At 37.1% G+C, this 22,919-nt stretch overlaps 1 protein-coding gene across 2 annotated transcripts; it reads right to left on the bottom strand.

Moving 5' to 3' along the window:
• Positions 1-4: 4 nt before the first annotated feature.
• On the bottom strand, positions 5-21,042 carry cabp2a (calcium binding protein 2a). Of its 2 annotated transcripts, none has more exons than XM_063476886.1 (7): positions 20,896-21,042; positions 20,385-20,564; positions 5,447-5,477; positions 3,874-4,008; positions 2,177-2,286; positions 1,090-1,237; positions 5-938 (listed from the first exon to the last, which is right to left on the bottom strand). In XM_063476886.1, exons 1-7 carry the CDS (start codon positions 20,953-20,955, stop codon positions 913-915), a joined length of 690 nt encoding a protein of 229 aa, XP_063332956.1. In that variant the 5' UTR covers positions 20,956-21,042; the 3' UTR covers positions 5-912. The 2 variants fall into 2 exon arrangements, with proteins under 2 accessions (XP_063332956.1, XP_063332955.1); XM_063476885.1 differs by lacking the exons at positions 20,385-20,564; positions 20,896-21,042 and adding exons at positions 9,193-9,414; positions 9,645-10,183.
• Positions 21,043-22,919: the final 1,877 nt, after the last annotated feature.

Below are 22,919 nucleotides of genomic sequence, written 5' to 3'. Positions count from 1 at the left end.
GATATGGACTTAGTATACGGCCATAAGTTATCTGACCACAAAAAAGTATTTATTTTCAATATTGTTCACTCATTTTTGTTATTTACAATGTGTTTTCTGAGTCATTAAACGCTGTACAAATGAAACATCAAAGAGGTATATATGCATACTGTGTATGCTTACATAAAATAACCATGTACTATGAGGCAGGTTGTCAGTTAAATTTCACCAAGAGGAAAAATGGTGCAAGGATATGAAACTGATATTTACTGTGTGGTAGACACAAATCACTAGTAATTGTTCTGAAACAGGTATCAAAAAGATATTAAAAATATTGTTTCAGATGCTACTCTGTATAATAAATATGTAACTCATATTCATATTCATGTTTTCTATGTGTATTAGATATTTCACAGTTAACACATTCAAGTTTAAGATGAAGATTCTATAAGTGGCATTAAAATACTGAAATTCAGAAAACTAATTTTTACATTCATATTAATGTTTCAACAAACTTGTAGATACTAAACTGCATAGTTAATGACCAATTCACCCAAATTACAAATACAATAAAGAAACAGAAAATACGTCTTATAATTGAAGTTTCACAGTATCTAGTCAGTGCAAACAGGATCTTATTTTTTCAGGCTTTTACATGCAATTCTTCTTCAAATTCATATGAATATAAACTTTTAAAGACACCATAGGTTTGGTCTATTCCAGCTGAAATATCACTCTGTCATCTCTGATTACACACATAAAACATATTAGATTTATACAACAGTAACACATTTAAGGGATTTTTATAAGCCAGAGGTTTTGCACGTAACTGAAAAAACACCAAGAGGTCTTTGTACATGTGAGAAAAACATTAACAGTCCATAGTCTTGCCAGTGTTGTGTTTAGTGCAGTAGTGTGAGGTTTACTGAAGAATCAACGAGACATCATTCTCACAAACTCTGTGGAAAGAGAGAAATATATTTTATTGTTTGTTAGGAAAAGGGCAAAAGGGCACTACCATCTTTAGAAGTCCCCCCTCGCCCGCCCCGCCACCCACACCACCACCACCACCACCAACACCGATCTTAACTAAAGGATAAATTGTATCACCTTCAAAGTCCACCTGTCCATCCCCATTGAGGTCAACATCTCGCAGGATCTCATCAATCTCGCGGTGGTTAAGCTGCTCACCCATTAGCTTCTTCATGGCTTCCCTCAGCTCTCCAAGGCTAATCTGACCATCGCCATCAGAGTCAAACTAGAAAGCAGAATGGAAGGATTATAAAAGGAAAATAAGCATTTAAAAAAAATAAAACAAAACATTTTGGAGTGTCAGTTTGAGGAAAGGCCTACTCAGGGTAAGCTGTGCATACACTGTGCAATTTTTTGGCCCATTTTGAGCAGATTTTTCAGTCGTCCGACCGTTTTGGGGTTCAGCCCGAATTTCACCTTAATCGCGTGTCGTGCATCGTGTAGTATACATGGGGTAACGAGAAGCGATTAACACTTCACAACCAGCTCCCGATCATCAATCGTATGGTCGCGAGAAAATCAAACCTGTTTGAAATCCTGTCGGCCCTTGTGAGGGTGTCAGCTCAGCCTCTCACACTGCGCATGCGCAAACAGAAACGGAGTAGCATGGCAGTGCAGCGTGTAGAACTTTGGCAAGCTCAGCCTAGCCTTTTCGATGTGGCCTCACAAAATTATTACGACCGGACCAACCGTGAAAAGAGTTGGATGGACATTGCTGCTCATTTGCAGCCGCCTGGTCAATGTTTACATTAGCAATTTAACAAAGTCGATGGTGATGGTGTGTGTGTCTGTGTCAGTTAAAGACAGAGAGGGAGAGCGAGAGACAGATTTTGTGTTATAAGCTTCATGTTATGGACGCACAGTGTGAGCACTCAGGTCGTATCAGAGCATCGGGTCGTATAGTATTGTGAGACCCTGCATCGTGGCCTACGAACTTCTAACCCCTGTGATTCAATCGTACAGTTTGAGCAGGAGCTGAATAACGCGACTGAAAAAAATCGCACAGTGTATGCCCAGCTTAAGCATGACTGAGGTATGGACCTCAGCCATTTGTTGCACCTTAAATAGCATACATTAGGAGAAAAAACTCTGGACCGCATTCATTTCTAAACCCTAGTTTAGGCCTTGATATGGTTTTCTGTTTTGCTAAAATAAAATTGCAGACCTCTTTGAAGGCGTCCCGTAACTCTTTAACCCCAATCATGTCTGCAGTCTCTGCAAGCATTTTGGGGCCCATCAGTTCCACAAAATCCTCAAAATCCACTCTGCCACCACCTAGAAGAAAGATAAATATGCATGCATAGTATATACAAGTAAATAACAAATTGGATTATTTACTGAAGATCCAGTGGTACTGAATTAATTGTGCATGCATGTAAGACAGAGCTTAGCAGACCCACGTCAATATGTTATAGACAGAAGTCATAATAAGAGCATATTTGTAGTGATGTGAAAATATCCAATGAAAACTGTCCACTGCAGCCATTAGCTGTGTTGTTCATGCATGTTCTTTTCTTCCTGTTTGTGAAGAACTCCGCCATTGTTTGTTTTCCTGTTCACGCCAATTTTTTTAACCAGTCAGGTTTCTAAGTACACATATCATTATTGTTGCAGGGCTTTGACCTGGAGTGTTGAAGGCCTGCAGTCTGAGAGAAAAGTGCTCTGTTAGGATAATACAGCACTATAAGGTCTTTAAAATATGATGATGCCTTATTATTTAAGATGTATATGTGATTATATGTAAAGAAGAATTTTAAATTCCATTTTGAATTTAACAGGAAGGCAATGAAGAAATATGGTCTCACTTTCTAGTCCCAGTTAGTACTCTTGCTGCAGCATTCTGGATCAACTGAATGTTGATTGACTCAGGTAGGTTTTAGAGTCACCTAACAATAATGAATTACAGAAGTCCAGCCTAGAAGAAACAGATGCATGAAGTAGCTTTTCAGCATCACACTGAGACAGAGGATGTTTCTAATTTTAACAATGTTGTACAAATGAATAATAGCAGTGCTATATATGTGGTTAATGTGCACATTGAAGAATGTGTCTTGAGATTCATTGTAGTGTTGCCGGAGGCCAAGGTAATGCCACCATGTTTCTAAGAGTTTTAGGACCAGGTCTGCAACCCTAAATTGGGTAAGCACAAGAAGATGTATGTATGTATAGATGGTACAATTACCTCAGTTTTGTCTGAATTTAAACATAGGAAATTAAAGGTTATCCAGGCATTTATCTGTTTAAGATATGTCTATAATTTAACTAGTTTATTTGTATCATCTGGCTTTATGGTTAATTAAAACTGGGTATCATCTGCATAGGAATGAAAATGGAGTGTTTTATAATAATACTGTAAGGGAAGCATCTATAATGTAAAAAGTTATGGTCCCAGCACAGAACCCCGTGGAACTGTGATTAACATTTGCATGTGAGGAAGACTCACCATTTACATGCACAAACTATACTGCAGTGATTCAAACCACTGCAGTACAGTTCCTAAGAAGATGATTCATCATTCATATAATTCACTACACTATTTCTGTGCTATGATGCACTCTAAATCCTGACTGTAACTTTTCAAAGAAACCTTTTCAAAAGCTCATTTAACTACTTGACAGCATTATTTCTCCAATAGTTAAATGTTATTTGTAAAGAAATTAATTAAATCATTGCTAGTTAATGTAAGGAGAACATTTTGGCAGTTCATCAGAGTTAACAGATTTACAGGTGAAGAAAGGACAAACAGATATTTTGGACATCAACTGCTTTGCAGTTCTGCTTTATCCTGGTGCTCCTTCACTGGTATTCCGAGTGAAAGATTTTAGGGAATTACAGAATTATCTGTCTGTGTTCAGGACTCACAGATTTGCTGGCTGAGTTCGATAAGTTCCATCTCTGTTGGCATGTATCCCATAGTCCTCATACACTCGCCCAGGTCCTTACAGCTGATGAAGCCGTCCTTATCTTTGTCAAATTCTCTGAAGGCCTCACGCAACTCTGCAAGTAGAACACATCAATACAGATTATGTGAAATATTTGCCGTTGGGCAAAAGTATGACAGAGTACATTTGCTTTCTTGAGAAAACAAGACACAGTTTCAGTCTCAGCTGCCCTGGATCAGTGAGTGTACATTGAGATGAGGATGGGGTATCTGTCTGAAAGTGCTTTTTTTAATACTTCCACTTGCTTTAGTTTTTATTTGAATTATTTTTTGACTCGTTGTTAGTATGACATAGTAAAAAAATAATTTTTCAATAATGTTTCACAGACTTCTGTTTTCTGTGACATGCTGGATACAATCTTTGGACCAAATGACTGATTTCTGTCTTATCAGTGCTTGAAGCTGATCACAGTTTGTTGGCAGTAACACTGTGCACTGTAAATATTCAATATTTGTTTTGCATAAATATGATATTTTTGCCCCCAATAAAATTCTTTAAAACTTGTGAAATACTTATGGTTGTTCATCATTATATCAATGAAAAAAACAGAAACTGAAGCTGCAAAGATTGTGAAACATTATATTTTTAAATTGCACCTGGGACTTTCTATTTCATTTGCAAATTTTTTATTTTTGCATCATTTTCTTATGAGGCATTAATGTTTTGAATGAGCTTTTAAACTTTCATCTCATTATTTGCATGGAGCCTTTCTTTTTTCTTTCTTCTTCAATCTTCTTACAACATTATAACACTGAGTACTTTGCACTCTGCTGCCTGTTGTTTGTGAATAGTGTGACATGGATGATTGCAGTCCAAATCCAAACTTATCCAAATAAAATTAACCTGAACCTGAACAGATGGTGACACAGATTCCCCTGTCACCATTAAATCAGTGCAGAAGAAGAGAGTACAAACTGAAATCAATTTAGAAAATAAGACACAAGTACAGCAATTTGTTGCAAACTGTGATATTTGCATATGGAGATGTACAAATATCACAGTTATATTTAGTTATAACCTACTTTGCTCATTTTAACAAAGCATCGAGCTGTTTTTGGGTTGTTGTTGCTTTTTTTTTTCAGCACATTTTTGTATTGTGCAAATTGAAAAAGGTGGGTGTTGGGTGTTTTTTTTTCTTCTTAAATTAAAAAAAAATATATATATATATATCAAGTTTCTACTACACTAAACCAAAGTCATAGAATCTATATTCAAAATAGAAATGACATTTTCATGTGCATGTACGCTGTTAAATTGTGAGCCAGACCTGAGGAATAGAAGCGATGTATGAGTTGAAGTTAAATTGTGAAGGATTATTCCTCCTTGTGAAAGACAATCCTTCACTTTGTTCTTACACATTTCAATGCAAGACAGGGAAATTAAAAAAATGTTCACAGTTAAACAGAAGGTTTGAAAGGAAGGTAGTTGAAAAAGAAGAGAGTGGAAGGAACGGACTGAGAGACAAGGTGAGGATTTGGATTAAGAATCTGTACCTTCCATCTCTTCTGGTCGTAGATCTCTGTCCTGCGGTGGTATGGATAGAAGAAAGGGCATACATAAAGAGAAATGAATAGTCAGACAAGTTATACTTTGAATCTGCTCTATTTCAGTCACAAAAAATGCTGGAAACATTTTTGCTTCTTGCGCTTTTACTCCTCCACTCCTCTCAATCCTGTGAAACATTTTTTTTGTTCTATGTTCATCTGCTCAAGCAGAGATTCTATTAGAGGATTATTTGGTTTTTGATCTGACTGACCCTAATAGCCTTTTTAGTTGAAAACTGCTGCTACACAGCAGCACTCATGTCCAGTCTCATTCTGCCCCTTCTGTTGGAGAAAGTCTGCTGTGCATATGCTCCACAACAAGCTTTTGAAATACAATGTACTAACAGCAGATTCATAATGGCATGCCACCTAAAAGATCTACCTTCCAAACATGCAGCACGTAACAAAGTTATAAGAAAGAAAGAAAAATGAATTACATCATATGCTGAGTAAACTGGTGAAATATTGAATTGCCACTTTAAGAAATAAAGTGAAAATGAAATCATAGAAATAAGAGTGAGTTATGACTTAAACTAAAAATTAATGCGGTAACAAACACATACATAATTTCTTTAGTGATTAATAAAATATTCTAATTCTGATTCTGATTCAACATAAAACACCATTTGAATTGGCTAAAGGAATGCAAGGTGACACCAGGATAAATTTGTACGTGATGTGTTCTTCGAGATTGTGACATCATCAGCAGGAATAATACAGCCCTGGATTAGAGGATGCAGGAGAGCGAACAGTGGCAGGGAGATTACAGCGGTAAATTGTATTACAAATCATGAAGGCTTATCGGTTTTTCATTTCTCTATCTGCCAGCAATTTTTTTTTCTCATCTGCATCTGCAGTCCAGCTGGCTTTTGATTAAACGAACATTAACACACCTGCACAGGCTGAACAGAAAAACGTGTACCACTTTTTTTTTTTCTTTTTTTTTTGTCGTACCTTTTGCTAAAATTTGTGACAGATTTATCCACGGACAAAGGCAAACAACGGTTTTCTCCTACCTTTGTTTTTTTGTGACCCATTACCAATCTACAACAGTTACTACTGCTAAATCGTGACTTTAGAAGACAGCAGAAACTGAGCAACAATAAAAGTTTATGAAGGAAGGCATGTAGCACGACACAATAGGATGAAAATGCCACGAGATTTAGGTTTAAATCTTATGTGAGACAAGTTTTGCTTTCAGTCCTCGTTTGCTAAGGTTTAGCCAAAAAAACAAACAAAAAATACCTAAAATTATGGTTTGGGTTGAAATAAACCCGTTTACAAGATTAAGCACATGTTATAGAACTCAGTTTTATCAGTGTCAACACAGTCCCCATCTAAAGTTAATAACGAGAGTTCATATTTATTTATTTATTCATTCATTCATTCATATGCAAGAGAATTGACCTGGCCACTTTGAAATATAACTATGATGGTAGTTAAACTTACAGATAGCATTGCTAATACTGCTCAAAAAGAATGTAAATAAAAATTAAGACAAAATATGAAGTCATGTTTTGTGAAGTTGCATTTTGGATTTTTGAACCCAGAGATGATGAACAACCTTGATCTGATTATGGAAACACAGACACTGTACACTCTTATGTTAGTGATTTGTCAACCCCAAGGTAGGCCTGCCCTAAAACACACCCTGCTTATTTGTGTATTATATCTTAATTAGGACTAAAATGTATAAAATGAACATTATGTTGCAATTGTAGTTGTGCAATTGAGAAAATGAACTACAGAAAGCGTTTAAGAGGTCACAGATCAAGTGTGTAACACAGTGACTGTAATGGACTTCAGTATTAACAAACTTACTCTGTGCTGCTCACCATTAGAAAGAATGCAGGTTTAAGACACTAACACATTGGCTTCCCTTTTTAGACTAGTCTATCTTTTACGTAGTCTTTACTCAAAATGACAATATTCTGATTTGATTAATTTAAGATTAGCTGAAGTTGGCTGGAAAATAGGTTTGCCTGTATTAACACAAGATTTTCAAAAATATCAAAATTTATCAAAATTATTTGCCTGTTTACACATTCGGCAGATTCGAAGCAACATTTTTTATCACACAGTATGGAGTAATGTTTCTGAAAGACTAATGTTCACTCTTCTTTTACCTTGTTTTTTGGTGTCTGACTGAATCAAGCTGTTTGTCTGCTGAATGCTCCACTACACACACTTGATGGTTGCCTGTTGTTGCTGAAAATGTGGCATATGAAATGAGTGAGGCTGAATCAAGACATAGTCCAAACTCCTGAGGAAAATTACCTAGCTCTTTAGCTGCTAAACGCCTCACTATATTCATAAAGCAGTTCCTTGTTGGTGCTGTGAAAGTGGTGTACAGAAGGTTTATCAGTGTATTTCCTCTGGAAACAGCTGTCCACTGCAGCTGGTGCAACTTGCGTGTCATAAAAGCAAAGCAATCAGCTAAAACGTCTTATAAATCTTAAGCGAACTGCAGAGACTGAGTGTGGAACTGTAAGGGACCACTTTCACATTAGACATAGCCATTTGTTCAGCTGTTATCATATACTGCTTGCTGTGAAAGACATGCTAATGTAAACTGCAAATTTAAACTGCGGTTGTCAATTGGTTGATAAACGAGACACCGACTCTGCAAGGCTGTAATTAAATATATCAATAGACTATTTCAAATCACACACCCAAAAAGATTTTTTAGGGTGAGAGGAGGGGTACACCGCGGTCTGTTATATGGCTAACACATAGAGACAGATTTTAACATTCTCACAGAAACTCGCATTCACCTTACGACCAATACAGCAAAGAAAATAGTATTTACATAATCACATTCTGAATACTCTTTTTTCATACTTTTATCATACACTTCTTGCCCATTTTCACTTTACAGGCATCCAGTATCACCTCTGATCATATACCACTGTCCTAGGAGCGCTTTTAAACTAGTTCCTTGTCTGTGTCATTTCCGCTTTCCCCATGTATGACATTAATTTGTAATAAGAGGTGCGCATAGAAGACTCCAAGACTATAAAGGTATCTGAATCAGGACAAATTTTTGTGTCACGTATCGGGTCTCGTTATCATTATCCGTCTTTTATAACTGTGAAAAAACGTAGTTTTATATGTTTCAACAGTTTTTATTTCTTATTTCATTTAAATTATTTGCTGATTTTTGGTTTTTGGTTTTCGTTAGTTTTAGTTGGAGGTTAAGTGATTATTATTTTTTAATTATAGTATGGAGTGTTTTTTTTTCATGGGTAGTCACAGCCTTTGATGTTTAGATGTCTATCTCACTAAGCTCAACTGACATGAGAATGACCAAAACATGTCCTTTTTCACATGTTTTACAATTTAGTTTGGCTATTTGTGTAAAAAGTTATTTCAGTATACAATAACTTTACTCAAAATAGTAGAATACATATAAGTTTGTAAGTAAGAGGCCCTCATAACATTTTAAAACATTTCTATAGATATGATTGAATGTTAGTGAATATAGGGTAGGTGGATGCAGTCACAGTTTGATTTCGTGATTGGTGGAGATGAAGGGCAGAGGAGCCGTGACGATGACCTCAGCTTCACCTAAACCTTCCTTTGGATGGCACTTTGGAAATGGATGGATGAAAGGATTTATGGGAGATTTTGGCAATGACAATTCTGGCAGTTCTGTATGTTTGTGTGGTGTGTTTGTAGTGTGGGTAAATACATACAAGCTGACTTTGGGCGAAGCCCTGTCTGAGGAAGATACATGCAGGCCCCACTATGTTGTGCAGCATGTTGCAGTTCTTAACCAGAGCGCACAGGGGTTCATCAAACTCACGCTCGTTCCCTCCTTCCTCCTCATCCTCTGTGTCCATCTCCCCTGCACCACCCAGTTCCCCCAGCATGGCAGCAGCCAATGGGGCACCACTTTGTTCTATGGGTGACATTACCTTAGAGAAGAGGAACCAATCGGATTATAAAACACATAAAGCTATTACCTAAATTTTGGCAAATTTGCCATTTTTTGTACTGTTACAGACATTTTCAATAGATTTATTTATTTTGTATATTGCAAATAAAAGCAAATTTGAAACGTCTCTTGTGTCAAGTAGAGATGAAATAGGAAATTGCTATGAAATCCTAGTTTTAGTTATCCAAGAGCAACAAAATGTTTCCTTACCTTCTTCTTTTTACTGTTCTTTTTAGAAGTCTGGTTGGTGTTTCCCATCACCCTGCCCTCTTCTTCCTGTCTTCCCCCCTCCCTTCCCTCCTTGCTGGTCCTCACACTTCTCCAAAGTTTATCCTCCTCTTTTCCTCTTTCTCACCCTTCTCTGTTCAAACGTCACATGAAACTCCAAAATCCATACTAGATCCAATGCATCCTAGGTGGCAACGCCTTTTATCGCCCAGGAAGGAGGAGGGCAAATGTTTCCACTTGCACCTCTACTACAAAAAGCGACTCCTCTCAGTGCATGTGCTTCGGTCCCAGATCCTATTGGTCCAGTGGTGTGTATATGATGCCACATTCAGTCCTAAACTCCTATGGGTTGTTGGCGGCTGCCATGATGAGATTTGAGATGTTTACGGTGATATTATGGAATCGGGGCAGGGTGATGGAGATTGACGGGTTGGGGTGGGAGAGTTGGGTCATATCTGGGCTGAAACAACCCGCTGCGCCAGACTCTGGCTCTGATTGCATGACTCGACCATTTTCTCTCTCCCTTTCTATCCCTCTCTGTCTCTCTCTCTCTCACACACAGACATGGGCATGCGCTCTGTTTTTCCCTTTATCTGTAACCCCCTCTTGCTACAAGTGATCCCTTGAATTTGGACCAACTTAATCTAATCCATCCCACCCACCTACCCCTCTCTCTCAAACAAACATCGTGCTTATGGTTTCCAAATGACTAGTCTGGCAAAGCTTTGTGTGTGTGTGTATGTCTCTAAGTCAGAAAGAGAGAGAGATAGAGAGAGAGGGAGGGAGGGGGTGGTAGAATTATGGATGAAGAGTTGGCTGTCTGTTTAATCCCCAGCAGTTCAGATTAGAAGGAAAGAACTATGCTGACAGGCTACGAGAGCATGGGGCTGCAAGTAGAAGAAATAGAAGTGGAATATTTATTTTACACAACTAGTCACTGTGAGACAAAAAAAAAAAGGCGATTAAAAAAATTAAAACATATGGAGACACGCTGGGAAAGAGAAAAGTGAAAAGAGAGGCATATAACAGTGCATGCGAAAACATTTTAGAAAGTAAAATTGCAGGGGTGTATAATAAAACCAAATTGTGAGTAATTTGTGAGTGTAACTGTATGATGTAAACTTCTGACTTAGTATAGACACTACCACAACAACTACTACTAGTGCTACTAAAAATAATTATAGCTTTATGAAATTGCTGATTATAATGATAATCATAACTGTGTTGCTCATGAAGCGGTGGGAGCATTGACGTGGTGCAGATGCTCACCTGCAGCATCTGTCTCTGAATGTAAGTCCTCACCATCACCTGCCTTCTACTAGTTTGCACATTTTTATGTATTACAAGCAAACTTTTAACTTTCACATCTGCTCATTGGTGTCTGTGACTTTGCTGCTTGTCTGGTTATATTCTTGACTTTGATCTCAACCCTGATTAAGTAGAAGTTATATAAATAAAGTTCTCTAAAGCCACCAGATGGCACCAAAGAAGGGGCCAGTGTTATTAATCTTGATGGAGTCTCGCTTCAGACTTGTGGCACAATTGAAAGGGGTTTTTTTTTTTTTTTTTTGGTATGAGGAATGTTTGTAAGAAACTCTCTTGTTATATCTGTGCTTTTAAAGATGATTCTCTTCACCACAGCTTTTGAATTGTTTCCCTTACAATTGCCCACCATCTGTTACATTCTTTCCATCCTTAAAACCATCAAAGCTTATTCCTTTCTCTCTAGAAATAAAAATACTGGTACTTGTTTTCTTAGGATCATTGTTTGATTATTTTGTCCAGTCCAATTCATCTACTTGTCTTTGTTGAAACTGAATCCCAGATGTGAAGCACTGTTGTTATATATACTGCATTTGTTATATACATGTGTATTGGGTGTTATATGTGTGCCAGGGATTTACGCAGTTTGACGAAGGCTCATCGCTTGCAGCCTTAATCCTCTGTGGTCAGTTCAGGAGAACCAACACATTTTTTGTGTCTATCTACTTTCCCATGTATCTGGTCATTAGACCACCCATTTTCTTCCATCTGTTTCCTGAGTTTAACCTAGTTATCTTTTTCTCAAAAACCCATGTTTTTGATGCTGGTAATCTCTTCTGGGTTCACAAATTACTCCACAGTTACTTGTTATAAAGCAGTTTGTAAAACATTTTTTTACAAGACATAGTTTCAGCAATTTTTAATATGCCTAATATGTAAAATGTATTCCTAGGCAACACTCTGCATTGCCTCAGTATTGCCAGCAGAGTGCAGCAAAGCTAGGTTGTTGAAAATAGTGGGATTAACACACGCTTAACGGTAATACATATGCACTACCACTAGATGCCAGTGTCATCCCTAACTATGGAGGACCCAAATCCATCATATTAGTAAAAGAAAAAAAAGCTACACTGTAACAAAAAGAAGCAGTGGGATAGTGAGCATAGAGAGCGCTATAAAGAGCTAAAAAATAATCCAGTGAATGAAATCAAAAGTTAAATTAAAAGTCTCTTCATGCATGCTAGCGTAGCTCTCACGAGCTACACAAGAGATTGAATTCCTCTCAGTGCAATACACCCAAAGTGCAATAGTACAATTCCTAATCAAGAACTATTGTCTCTGGTATAAAATCTATTACTGAACCTCTACTGAAGTTTTTTCTAAAAGATATTATAGCATCAACACCTCATTTCTTTAAAGAGACAAAGATGCACTAAATTGCTTGAAAAATCATACAAAATACAAAAATACAAAGTGATTCCTGTAGTCTACCTCCCAATAATTCTAAAGCATGGCAATCAGATGAAATCGAGATTTAATGAAATAATATATCATCCCTCAATAATCAGCACTGCCTACAATAATGCTTTAAAATCTGAACTGCTTACACCTAAAATATCAACTGGAAAGAATAATTTTCACCACTGAATTTAACCACTGTCACAAGAAACTCAGAGACAATACTAATACTGACACATCTTAAAATCTGAGTGATGACTAAGTGGAATCGCTGTGATTTTGAAGTGCTTGAACAATCAGAGATAATTGTAAACACGCTTTTCAGCATATCAGACCAAAACATACACAAAAGGAAACGTCAGATGTGGAAAATGCAGTGAGTGTAACAACACTTTAGATGCTAAGTGGAATATTCAAACAAGAGTAACAGAACTCGGCACATAGAGTCTGTCTTAGCCAAACACAACTATGAAGCCAATCATGGCTCTCCTGCTGCTCCTCCTGCTGTTCACTGGACTTGAACATGTAATTCTTTCTGCTATTTCTGCCAGGGAATTTTATCAAATAAATAGATGTTGGATCTCATTACTAAACACAATGACACCTGCTGGGCTGAATAATGATTTTAGCTCAGAATAATTTCTCTGAACAAGTATATATGAAATGTAATAGTATAGAAAACTTTAACCCCGGCTGGATTCACTCTACTCTGTTTTAAAATGTATGAATGTCGTCACATGAGATCAGAAACAATGTCAGATTGCTGTAAATGTTACAACCTTCAGTTTTGTTTCATGCTCTGATGAAGGCCACAAGGCAGAAATGCTGCTTGTTTGTTGGCATGCCAAAAAAATTGGTGAAATTGAGATTTTCCTGCTATTTCTTTGAAGCTTTGTGCTTGTGCTGCCTCTTAGGTAGTCATGCACAGATTACTTTAGATGAACTGGACCAATGAGTTCAAGTGGTATTAAATAGGGATCTTGTATTAATGTTGATGTGCATCTCTTGAAAAGCACCCAGAATACAGAACAGAGGTTCTTTTGCTCTCCAAACAACAACAAAAAAAGAAGTGCTTCCACCATGCCTTCATCAGCAGCTTGGTGTGAGCACAAAGCCTTTCAGCCACAAAACCCCAAACAAAGCAGCTGGGTGAGAATTCATGTGCCATCCCTCGACAACTGCAAGCATACCAGATGCCTGAAAGACAAGGATGGAAGACAGGCCAACTGAAAATCCAGTGCTGGGGCTGTAAACAACATGATGGACAGATTCCAAAACCCAGGATTTTGCATGCTATGCAAACAGCTTTAGGGTGGGTCAGGTCAAACATTTTGCCATTTGAGATGGGGGATGTCTATGCGTATTTGCATGCTCACTTTTTGCACAATGACACACAAACAAAAAAATGATCTCATAGTAAGGTCAGATGAGCACAAAAGGGTGCTTTCCAATTTAAAATGTGCAGACACACAAGTTTATCACAAAACAAACAAACAAACAAATAAAAAGCTAAAGAAAAATTGCTAAAGCGGTTTTGAAGTCTTTCTTATATAAATCAGCTGCAGCCTGAACAACATCGGTGTCATCAACCCATTCTAGCATTCTGCACTTCTTACAAGTTTCTCACTGAATTAAAGACTGGGAATATGTATAGTACACTAAGCATGTTTGATGTCCCAATCTTTAATGGAAACATTAAGAGTTCCTTCCTTCATTGGGTTTTTCTATTCATCTATTTCTATTTCTGTTTCTTTTCATACCTTTGACCTTCAATGTGCGATAATCTCTTGAGTTGTGGCTGAAGTTAAGCTAAATTGAGCTTAACCCTGTTGAACAGAGATAAGACTGAGCTGTAACACAAACATAGCTCACCGCAAACATATTAATGCGTGAAAATATATATCTAACACAACAATGGAGACAATGACTAAACTAGAAGAACTCACCCTCCGTTTTGAGTATTAGCACTTCCCATTCTATTACATTTCAAAGCGTAATTATAGAGACAAATACCATTATGCAGTGAGGAATCCAAACTGTGTTCTCTAGGTATAAAATAATACTTATGAAGTCAACTTAACTGCATCAATGTACTTTAATGTAAGTGTGGCTGCAGCAATTTGTGAGCCTTTTTTGTCTCCATCTTATTTTATTGGTTTTACAAGCCACATTTTTACTCATAATTCACTCTAGACTTCCTGCTTACCACTAAAAGTCAGTCACAAACCCAGTAACTGACTATAAAGCATACACTGCGACTAGCAGACACTAGCTTGGGAACATAGTGGAGAAAAAAAAGTAGAACGAGACACATGTGGCTCCATGGGTCTGACCTCTGACAGTGATTTGTCATTTTAGCCAGATCGGTCTGTAGACGATTTCCTGAATATGTCAGTTCTTCAGACCAGATTTTGGATCGGTTATCACAGCAACTTGAGCATAAAGTTACACCGTCTCTGAGTCTTGTCTGTTTAAACAAGATTAAATGACAGAAAAAAATGTTTGTGGGAGGAAGTGGTTGCGACTTGTGCACTGATAAAACTAAGAACAATTCAAGTGGAGAGACTAGTGCATGATCATCATGTTTCTTTAGAGTATACTCTCTTATTACTGATTCAGTCAGGATAGAATAATACTATCTAATATGTCTTATATTAGCAAAACACATGGCGAGGTAAAAGTGTGATAAGAATACAACTGAAACCACAGTGTGACCTGTGATATGACACAAATATCATAATTAACTCATTTTACCTGATGTATGCTGCCTGTGTCTTAGAGGGCAAATTCCACCAAGTGGTGCAATAATAGTAGCGTTTTATTCTTATTTACTTTGAAAGGAGAGAGAATTTTAATGACATTTATGACCTAATAATTTCTTTGGTTGTTGTCAGAGTGCCTGGGTTGTTGACCCAGTGTTTTCAGTTCTGGATCCTTTGTCAGTTTCCATGCCTTTTACCTGTTTTATTGTGTTAATCATCTGTCTGTGTGCAGCATTTTTTTTTATTTCTATGTCCTCTGTTTCATTAGTTAGATTTATCCCAGCTGTTATCCAGTCTAGCCCTCTGTTTCTCTCAGTTTCTTGTCTTGTTGTTAAATAGTACAACTCCTTGTGTGTGTTCCCAGTTCAGTGTTCAGTTCTCCTGTCTCTATAATAAATCCATGAGTCGTGCATTTGGGTCCTCTCTCCATTTTTTCCACACACTAATGAGACAGTTGTAGCAGATGGCTGCCACTCCCTAAGCCTTGTTCCGCAGGAGGTTTGTTCCTGTTAAAAGGGAGTTTTTCCTTCCAACTGTCACCAAGTGCTTGATTATAGGGGTCATCTGAGTACTGGGTTATTTTATGCATTTTGGTACATTATTGTATTATTCTTTACCTTACAATATGAAGTCATCCTTAGGCAAGTGTTGTTGGGATCTGGCACTATATAAATAAAATTGAATTGAATTGAACTGGGAGCAAAAAACAGTAACAGTAAAACAGAGAGATTGCTGCAGGTTGCTACAACTGAAAACAACATACGTTGGCTGTGTTTTTTTATTGCTACCCACTTTTGTTTTTTTTGTTTTGTTTTTTTTGTTGTTCACCTTGATTTTCATGACATACTTTATACTAAGATTATGTCATGTAAGAGTTGTAACAGAACTTTTTTCTTTTTTTTTTCTTTTTTCTTCTTCTTCTTTTTGCTATTATTAACAGCTTCAGTACATGTCTCCACTAGCCTGTGATCAGATTTTTTTGGTAACTGACTCTGGCTTGCCTTTTGTGGCTTTGAAGAATTAAATATGCTGGATCAATGTTACCAGGAATAACTAAATGATGATCACCACATGAGCTTGGATCTTTTATGGAATGTATGGTGAATTGGCCCCGTGCTTACTGATGCGTAAGCACACATTCATCAAAATCTCATGCTTTCTGTTTGAAAGGTTGATAGACATGCTAATCAAACCTGAACTCAGTCCAAAATTCCAGCAGCACTGTGCTGACGGGAGGAATATAACATGCTGGTGTAGTCAGTGAAGGATTCCCATTTAACCTGACATCATTTTACAGGCTGCGACCACATATGGCTGTCTGGATTGTCCCACATTCTCTGCTCTCATTCTCGCCCACTTACCCACTCCCAAAAGGAGGATAATGCCTTTTGCACCTGTCCAGATATTATTTCTGCATTTTCATGTGACCTAAAAGTTAAATGTGGCTTTCCTGTTAAATTAAATCAAAGACTTCTCTTACAAACAAAAATAAGGGACAGAAAGTCTCAGTAATGTCGGAATATGTGTTTGATTGTTTTTGTTTTTTGAACAGGGAACAACTGTTGCTGCTTTGCCCCAGTGGAAATAGAACAACAGTTAACCCACTTATAAAGCAGTTTACTAAAGCTGTGCTGGTTATTATACCAATGTCCTCGTTGCTTTGTTAAAAATGTTGACCAGTATGGAAAACTGAGTCTATGTTTTTTAATATATATCAGAAATAAAGGTGTATTTTTTTTTTTACTGTTTTGTGATATTATGACGTAAAACTGCAGCTGTAGCTCATTTCATCTTTCAAATATAGCAAATGTGTTTGATCATTCAGAAGTGAGATAATACAATATTTTTCAAAGCCACTGAATACTAAGTTACCAGAAACGTGTGGAGTGGTGTAAATTAGACCCTATAAAACGGCTATTCACACATACTGGGTAAACAATGGGATGTACTCTTATACAGTGTTTCCTTGCTGTTTAGTTATGCCTTCATGCAAGTGAGGTGTGGAATCTTGTTTGCTAGAATATATTAGTTTAAAAAGAAGGCCAGCTAATCACTGGCATCTGCTAACATTTCAGTTAGAGGATAAATTTTAGGATTTATTGAAATATTTTTTTTCTTTCTATGGTTTCATGTGGTGGATGTGTGTGTGACATGTGCATGATATTTGGATTTTGCCTACATATGAAATAAGTTGTTGATTAACTTGTTTCAATTCCTCACTCAAATAAAGCTCTCAATATAATTATAATAATTTGCTGTTTTTCTGTAATTAAGTACACCTTATACAGTTAAAAAAAACATTAAAACATTTAAATGCATTTATAAACAGAAGTAAATAAATAATCCCTGAATATGTGCACAATGTATCTCCTCAGTCAGTGTCTTTGTGAATCCTGGTTCTTAGGTTTGTTCCCTGGCCTTCCATGTTAGTGTGTCATGTCTCTAGTATAGGTTTTGTTTTGTCTATATGTTTAGTCATCTGTCTTCCCGGTCAGCTGTCTCCTTGGTCTGCATTTCCATGCCCGTCCTGGATTTTTTGTCTTATTTTGATAGTCCTTGTCCTATGTCAGTGTTTTCTGCTTTGCTTCCTCCGTCCGTTCCCTCCGTTCCTGGTCGATCTGTCTGCCTCTTTATTTCGAAAATAACGTATACTTTATTGATCCGCGTGGGGAAATTCCTCTCTGCATTTAACCCAGTGAAGCAGTGGGCAGCCATTGGGCACCCGGGGAGCAGTGTGTAGGGACAGTACCTTGCTCAGGGGTACCTCAGGGTAGCTGTTCAGGGGAATCGAACCCCCGACCTTCCGATCATGGGGCCACCACTCTACCTACTGAGGTATCCTTGCCCTTTTCCTTGCCTCGTTCCTTGCCTTAACTCTCCATCTTCAGGTCATTTGTTATTCTTAGCTTTTCCCAGTTTCGGTTTTTTGTTAGTTTCTCTGTACCTCCAGTCGTGTTACTGTTTCTTTGTATTTTTTCACCGCCAAAATAAAGGCTCTCTTTTTGTTATTATTTGCCCTTGCCACCGTGCCTGCATTTGGGTCCACATTGTATTTGCCAGTCACTGTTGAGTTCAGCATTTTCTTGTCCACTTGAACAAGCCCAGCACCATGAACACCCCCTGCATCCCCACATAGCTGGAACACATACGTGTAGCTCGATGCACACCATGCCGTCTGCTTCGCCAGACGTGACATTCTCAGCACTGATGTTGGACTAAACTACATCTGTCTGCTCAAAGTTTAGTTCCTTCCTTCTAGCTCTAATCTTGCTTTATGTTGCAATCGGTCTCTCCTTTCTTCCTTTATTACATTCAACTATCATTCACTCTCAAGCCTTTATCCCAGACCCAGACATCCAGTAATTCATTATTCAGTCAGTCTGTTGCTCAGTGTATGGATGACTCATCTGAACAATGAGAACTGGAGATTAAACTAAGAAAAAAAAAGGGAAATATAAAAACATGTCAAAACACAGCCTAGTTTTCTTTTCAGGTGGCTTTAAAGAACATTTAATGATTGTTAGTGTATGACTCTAAACCCAGGTGACCTTTTTTGACCATTGATCAAAACTGCGTTGCAATTGGTATAGCTATTTCTGCCATTCTCTTTTTCTAATTAAAATGCCAGATTTACCACTCAACATCCCCAATAACTAATAAACCCAAAAGGTTTTCGATTTAATAAAGAAAGGCACAAAGCAGGATTATCATTTGTGCCTCAGAACTGTTATTTTGTTTAAATTTAAACACATTTGATTGCTTGAACTACCGTAAAGCAGTGTTTGCCTTCCAAGGTAAAAGGGTACAGGGTACACAAGGGTACAGTTAGTCATCATCAGGGATTCATTTTTTAAGATAAAAAAAATTCCTGTGATGCTTTTACATTTCTCCCATATACAACAAAAAAGCAAACCTGTTGTCAGGACACCTCTAAACAAGGTCAGCTCTAATCTTTCCATTATGTATTTATAATCCATGGGTTTTTTTTGAAACCTTCCCAGGAAGTGTATTATTATTATTATTATTATTATTATTATTATTATTATTATTAAGCATGGGAAAACTGGCTCCATATGCACTGGTTCCAGCTGTTTCTGCCAAATAGTTTTGGTGTCTAAAAGAAGCTACACAGGCAAAAGAAATATTTTATATATATGATTAAGGGAATAGAAATAACAAGCTTTCGTCTTTTCTTCAGCAACACCACAAACATAAACAGGAAGTGGATGAAACTGGAAGCCATGACTGACAAAAACTATGTGGAAGATTTGCTATTGCAACACATTAAAATACACCAAAAATATCTGGATCAAACCAGTGAGAACAGAAAAAAGTACATGGCCAGAAATTATACATGGGACAGACTACTAACTACACTGACTACTTATTAAAGACTGCAAAAGTTCACAAGGCTGCCACTAACAAATACACACTTTTTATGTACATTTTTATCTTTTTCATCTGTTTCACACTATGTCTGAATTAAAGCTGTGGAGCAATCAAATGTTCCGGTAGACAAAAGCTATTTGCAGTAAGTCCTAATATCTAGGTGGTCAGATTGTGAAGTCAGTACGAAGTTCTGATTTCAAGTTTGTTTCAGCAAAACTGAAGCTGAGTGTTTGAAAGCACTGGAGTAACCAAAAACATATTTTGCACCTACAAAACTAATTTAAAAAATATAAATAAATAAAAACACAAGATTTTGGTATGTGTGTTCTTCTGTTCCACTAAAGCCACTTTCGATAGCTCCCTTAGTCACAAGGGCTCACTATTGCAGGTACCTCCACATATTTGCCTTGGCAGATTTATTACCCTTCCAACCCTCAAGGAATTTGTGTTTCCTCCAAGTGTTCTACTGATCTAAATTTAAATAATCCTTTTCTAATAATACAGGCTGGTTCTTACTAATGTGTCACCAGTTAAAATATACTCTGTTGCAAAAACGTTATGCGCACAATTCTCACTACTGCAAACAAACACCTCTCACTACTGCACAACAGATCTAAACATAATCTAAATAGTTAAAGAGATATGGATATATAATGTTTTAACACTATATTTGTGAGCCATTATTCAAAAAGGGTGCTACTATATGTAATTTATACATATAGCAATATGATATTGTAACATTCCATGCCTTATAAGGAAAGACACACCCTTTAAAAAAAACAAAGAACCGTAAAAATGACAGTCTAATTATATATCTTGGCTTTACATAGCTCCCAGTTCAGTCACCTACCTGTCCAAAGACAGAGTCAACAATAGGGCGTAGCTTCCTCTTGTCACCTTCCAGCCAGATGTCATCTGGGTCTCCCACTGGGGAGGACAGACTCAAAGTCTTGGCCTTGGGCTTTGGTGGTCTCTTGATGCTAGCTGAACTCCATCTTCTGAATGATTCAATTTTCTTCTTGATTGAACCCTGGAGAAGAGAGTACGAACAAATCATAAGCGTTCAATGCAAAGTTTATGATGTACCAGCTCAGAAAAGTTGGCTCTCACAAAATTAATAAAAATGTAGCTGTTGATCATTGATGGTTTAGTTTCTGACAAATATAGGCTTGGTCTGTGATGATGTTGTGTTTAAGTGCATAAAACTCCATTTGGTTTGTAACATTATGAGCCTTAAGCATTGTGTCATTAACTTAAAAAATTTAATTAGTACCAGCCAGACCTCAGAAGTTAAACCATGTGAGATGTTTAAGAGCATCATTGACAGGAGTTTGCATATTTTGGCATCTACATGTACTGACCTTCTTCATTAACTTCCCCTCTGGCAACTCCACAGATGATGCGTTTTTCACATCAGTCATCTTTACAGTCCTGCTTCAAAGAGACGTCCTCTTTCTCTCTGTGTCACGCTCCTCCTCTTTATCTGTCCCCAGAGCATCTGACACCGGTTGATAATCTGAGGCATATCTCCTACTGCTATCGCTCCTCCTTCTCTCATCCCCCAGTTTTACTCTCTCTATCTTTCACTCCTCCTGTACAGTATCTACATCCCTCACTCACTTTTCAATCTGTGTGTTTGTACTATCCTTTGGTCTTAGTTGTTCCCCTGTAAATACTTCCATCTCACACATGTGCTAAATTCTCCAGAACCCATTAAGGCAGAAGTCTTCCCAAAATGTTAATAAATATATTTTTAAATGTCTCTTTTCCTGCTGATGTGGAAACCGACCAATTAACAAGCAGATATCAAAATATTGAGATGTTTATAAGTGTGTCAATGACAGTGGTTAACACAGATCTTGTCTTTTTTGAGCCTGACACCATTTCCTGTCCATGTATGTGACATCTCCAGTAATCCCGTATTTATTTCCTCGCTCTCACTCTGATCTCGTCTCTTCCGATGTTGATGTAGGCTTGTCCTCAATCCTCTGGACCTAATAGTGCTTCCCATTGTTTACTATATTCCCAATATAGAAATGTGTCTTGCAAAACAGTGTACAGAATGATAGTAAGAAGTCTCTTTAAGTTTTGGCTCTGAGACCAAAATGTGAAGACGCAGACATAGATCTAGAGGGAAGGACTCCCTTAGGACAGTACCATTCCTAAAATAGGTGGGGCAGGAATGGTTTCAGGGAAAGAAAACGACATCAGTAACCAAACAGAGATTAATAAAATGATCCCACAAGAGAATCCAAAAGGAATTCAAAGAAAAACAGAGAAGGGATCAACAGAAAAAGACCCAATATGTAGACACGAAAAATGCTGATTAAAAAAAAAAGATTGTTTTCTTTCATATCCTGCAACCTATCTATCTATCTGTACAGTATGAATTGACAGTAGGGGGCATCTATCTATCTATCTATCTATCTATCTATCTATCTATCTATCTATCTATCTATCTATCTATCTATCTATCTATCTATCTATCTATCTATCTATCTATCTATCTATCTATCTATCTATCTATCTATCTATCTATCTATCTTATTTTAAAAAGGTTAAGATGTTTATCAGATTAATGCTAAAGCTGCTATACATCTCTGTAAACAACATGTTTCATTTACCGGGTGTATAAAAAAGCAAATTACTAGCTTTGTTGGGGCAGGAATGGTAATAGTAAAGGATTTAGAGACTGCAATTAAGTCAGTTTTCCCATAAGAGAAGCCAAAAAGATGACAAAGCGGGGTGGGAAAGTATAAAAGGAGAAAAAGCCAACTGGTGCGGTTTAGAAGAAATTAAGATGAAGCACATTTACTGTAAGGATCTATGAAGAACACTCTACTCCCGTGTCCTTCCAAGCCAAACTACTATCAAAATGTTTCATTCTGCATAATTACAGTAATTTATCATTTAAACCATTATGTGGTTTAAATTATAAAGTTGTTTTCACAGAAGACATTTTTAGAAACAGTTGGAAAATGTTCACTGAGGCTGAATTCCATTTATCTGTTTCAATATTTGGTGTTGTACTAGGTTTCTGAAATGGAACAAGGACAAAACATTTGCAAAACACATATTAACAATGATAGACACAATGGGAGAGAACTTACACTGAAATTAGTAAAATAAAGTTATGTTAGTTGTGTGGCACATGCTCCCTTTGGCTGAAAGTTTTTGGTACTATCAAAATAACTGCACATGGATTAAACAGACTAAATGTAATATTTTATAAAAATATCTGTGACCATAATGCTGTTAGACATATACCAAAGCATGTGGCCCTTTTGCTCACATTAATCAAATTGGAATTGGGCCTCACACATGTAGAAAAAGTGAAACAAAATTAGTTTCATGTTGCTACTTGTCTGCATATTTTTTAGGGCAT

The sequence above is a fragment of the Pelmatolapia mariae genome, linkage group LG6 (assembly GCF_036321145.2).
Source record: "Pelmatolapia mariae isolate MD_Pm_ZW linkage group LG6, Pm_UMD_F_2, whole genome shotgun sequence".
In the NCBI taxonomy this organism is placed as follows: domain Eukaryota; kingdom Metazoa; phylum Chordata; class Actinopteri; order Cichliformes; family Cichlidae; genus Pelmatolapia; species Pelmatolapia mariae.
The sequence above is the reverse complement of the archived record's forward strand: the minus strand, read 5'-3'. Positions and strand labels throughout refer to the sequence as shown.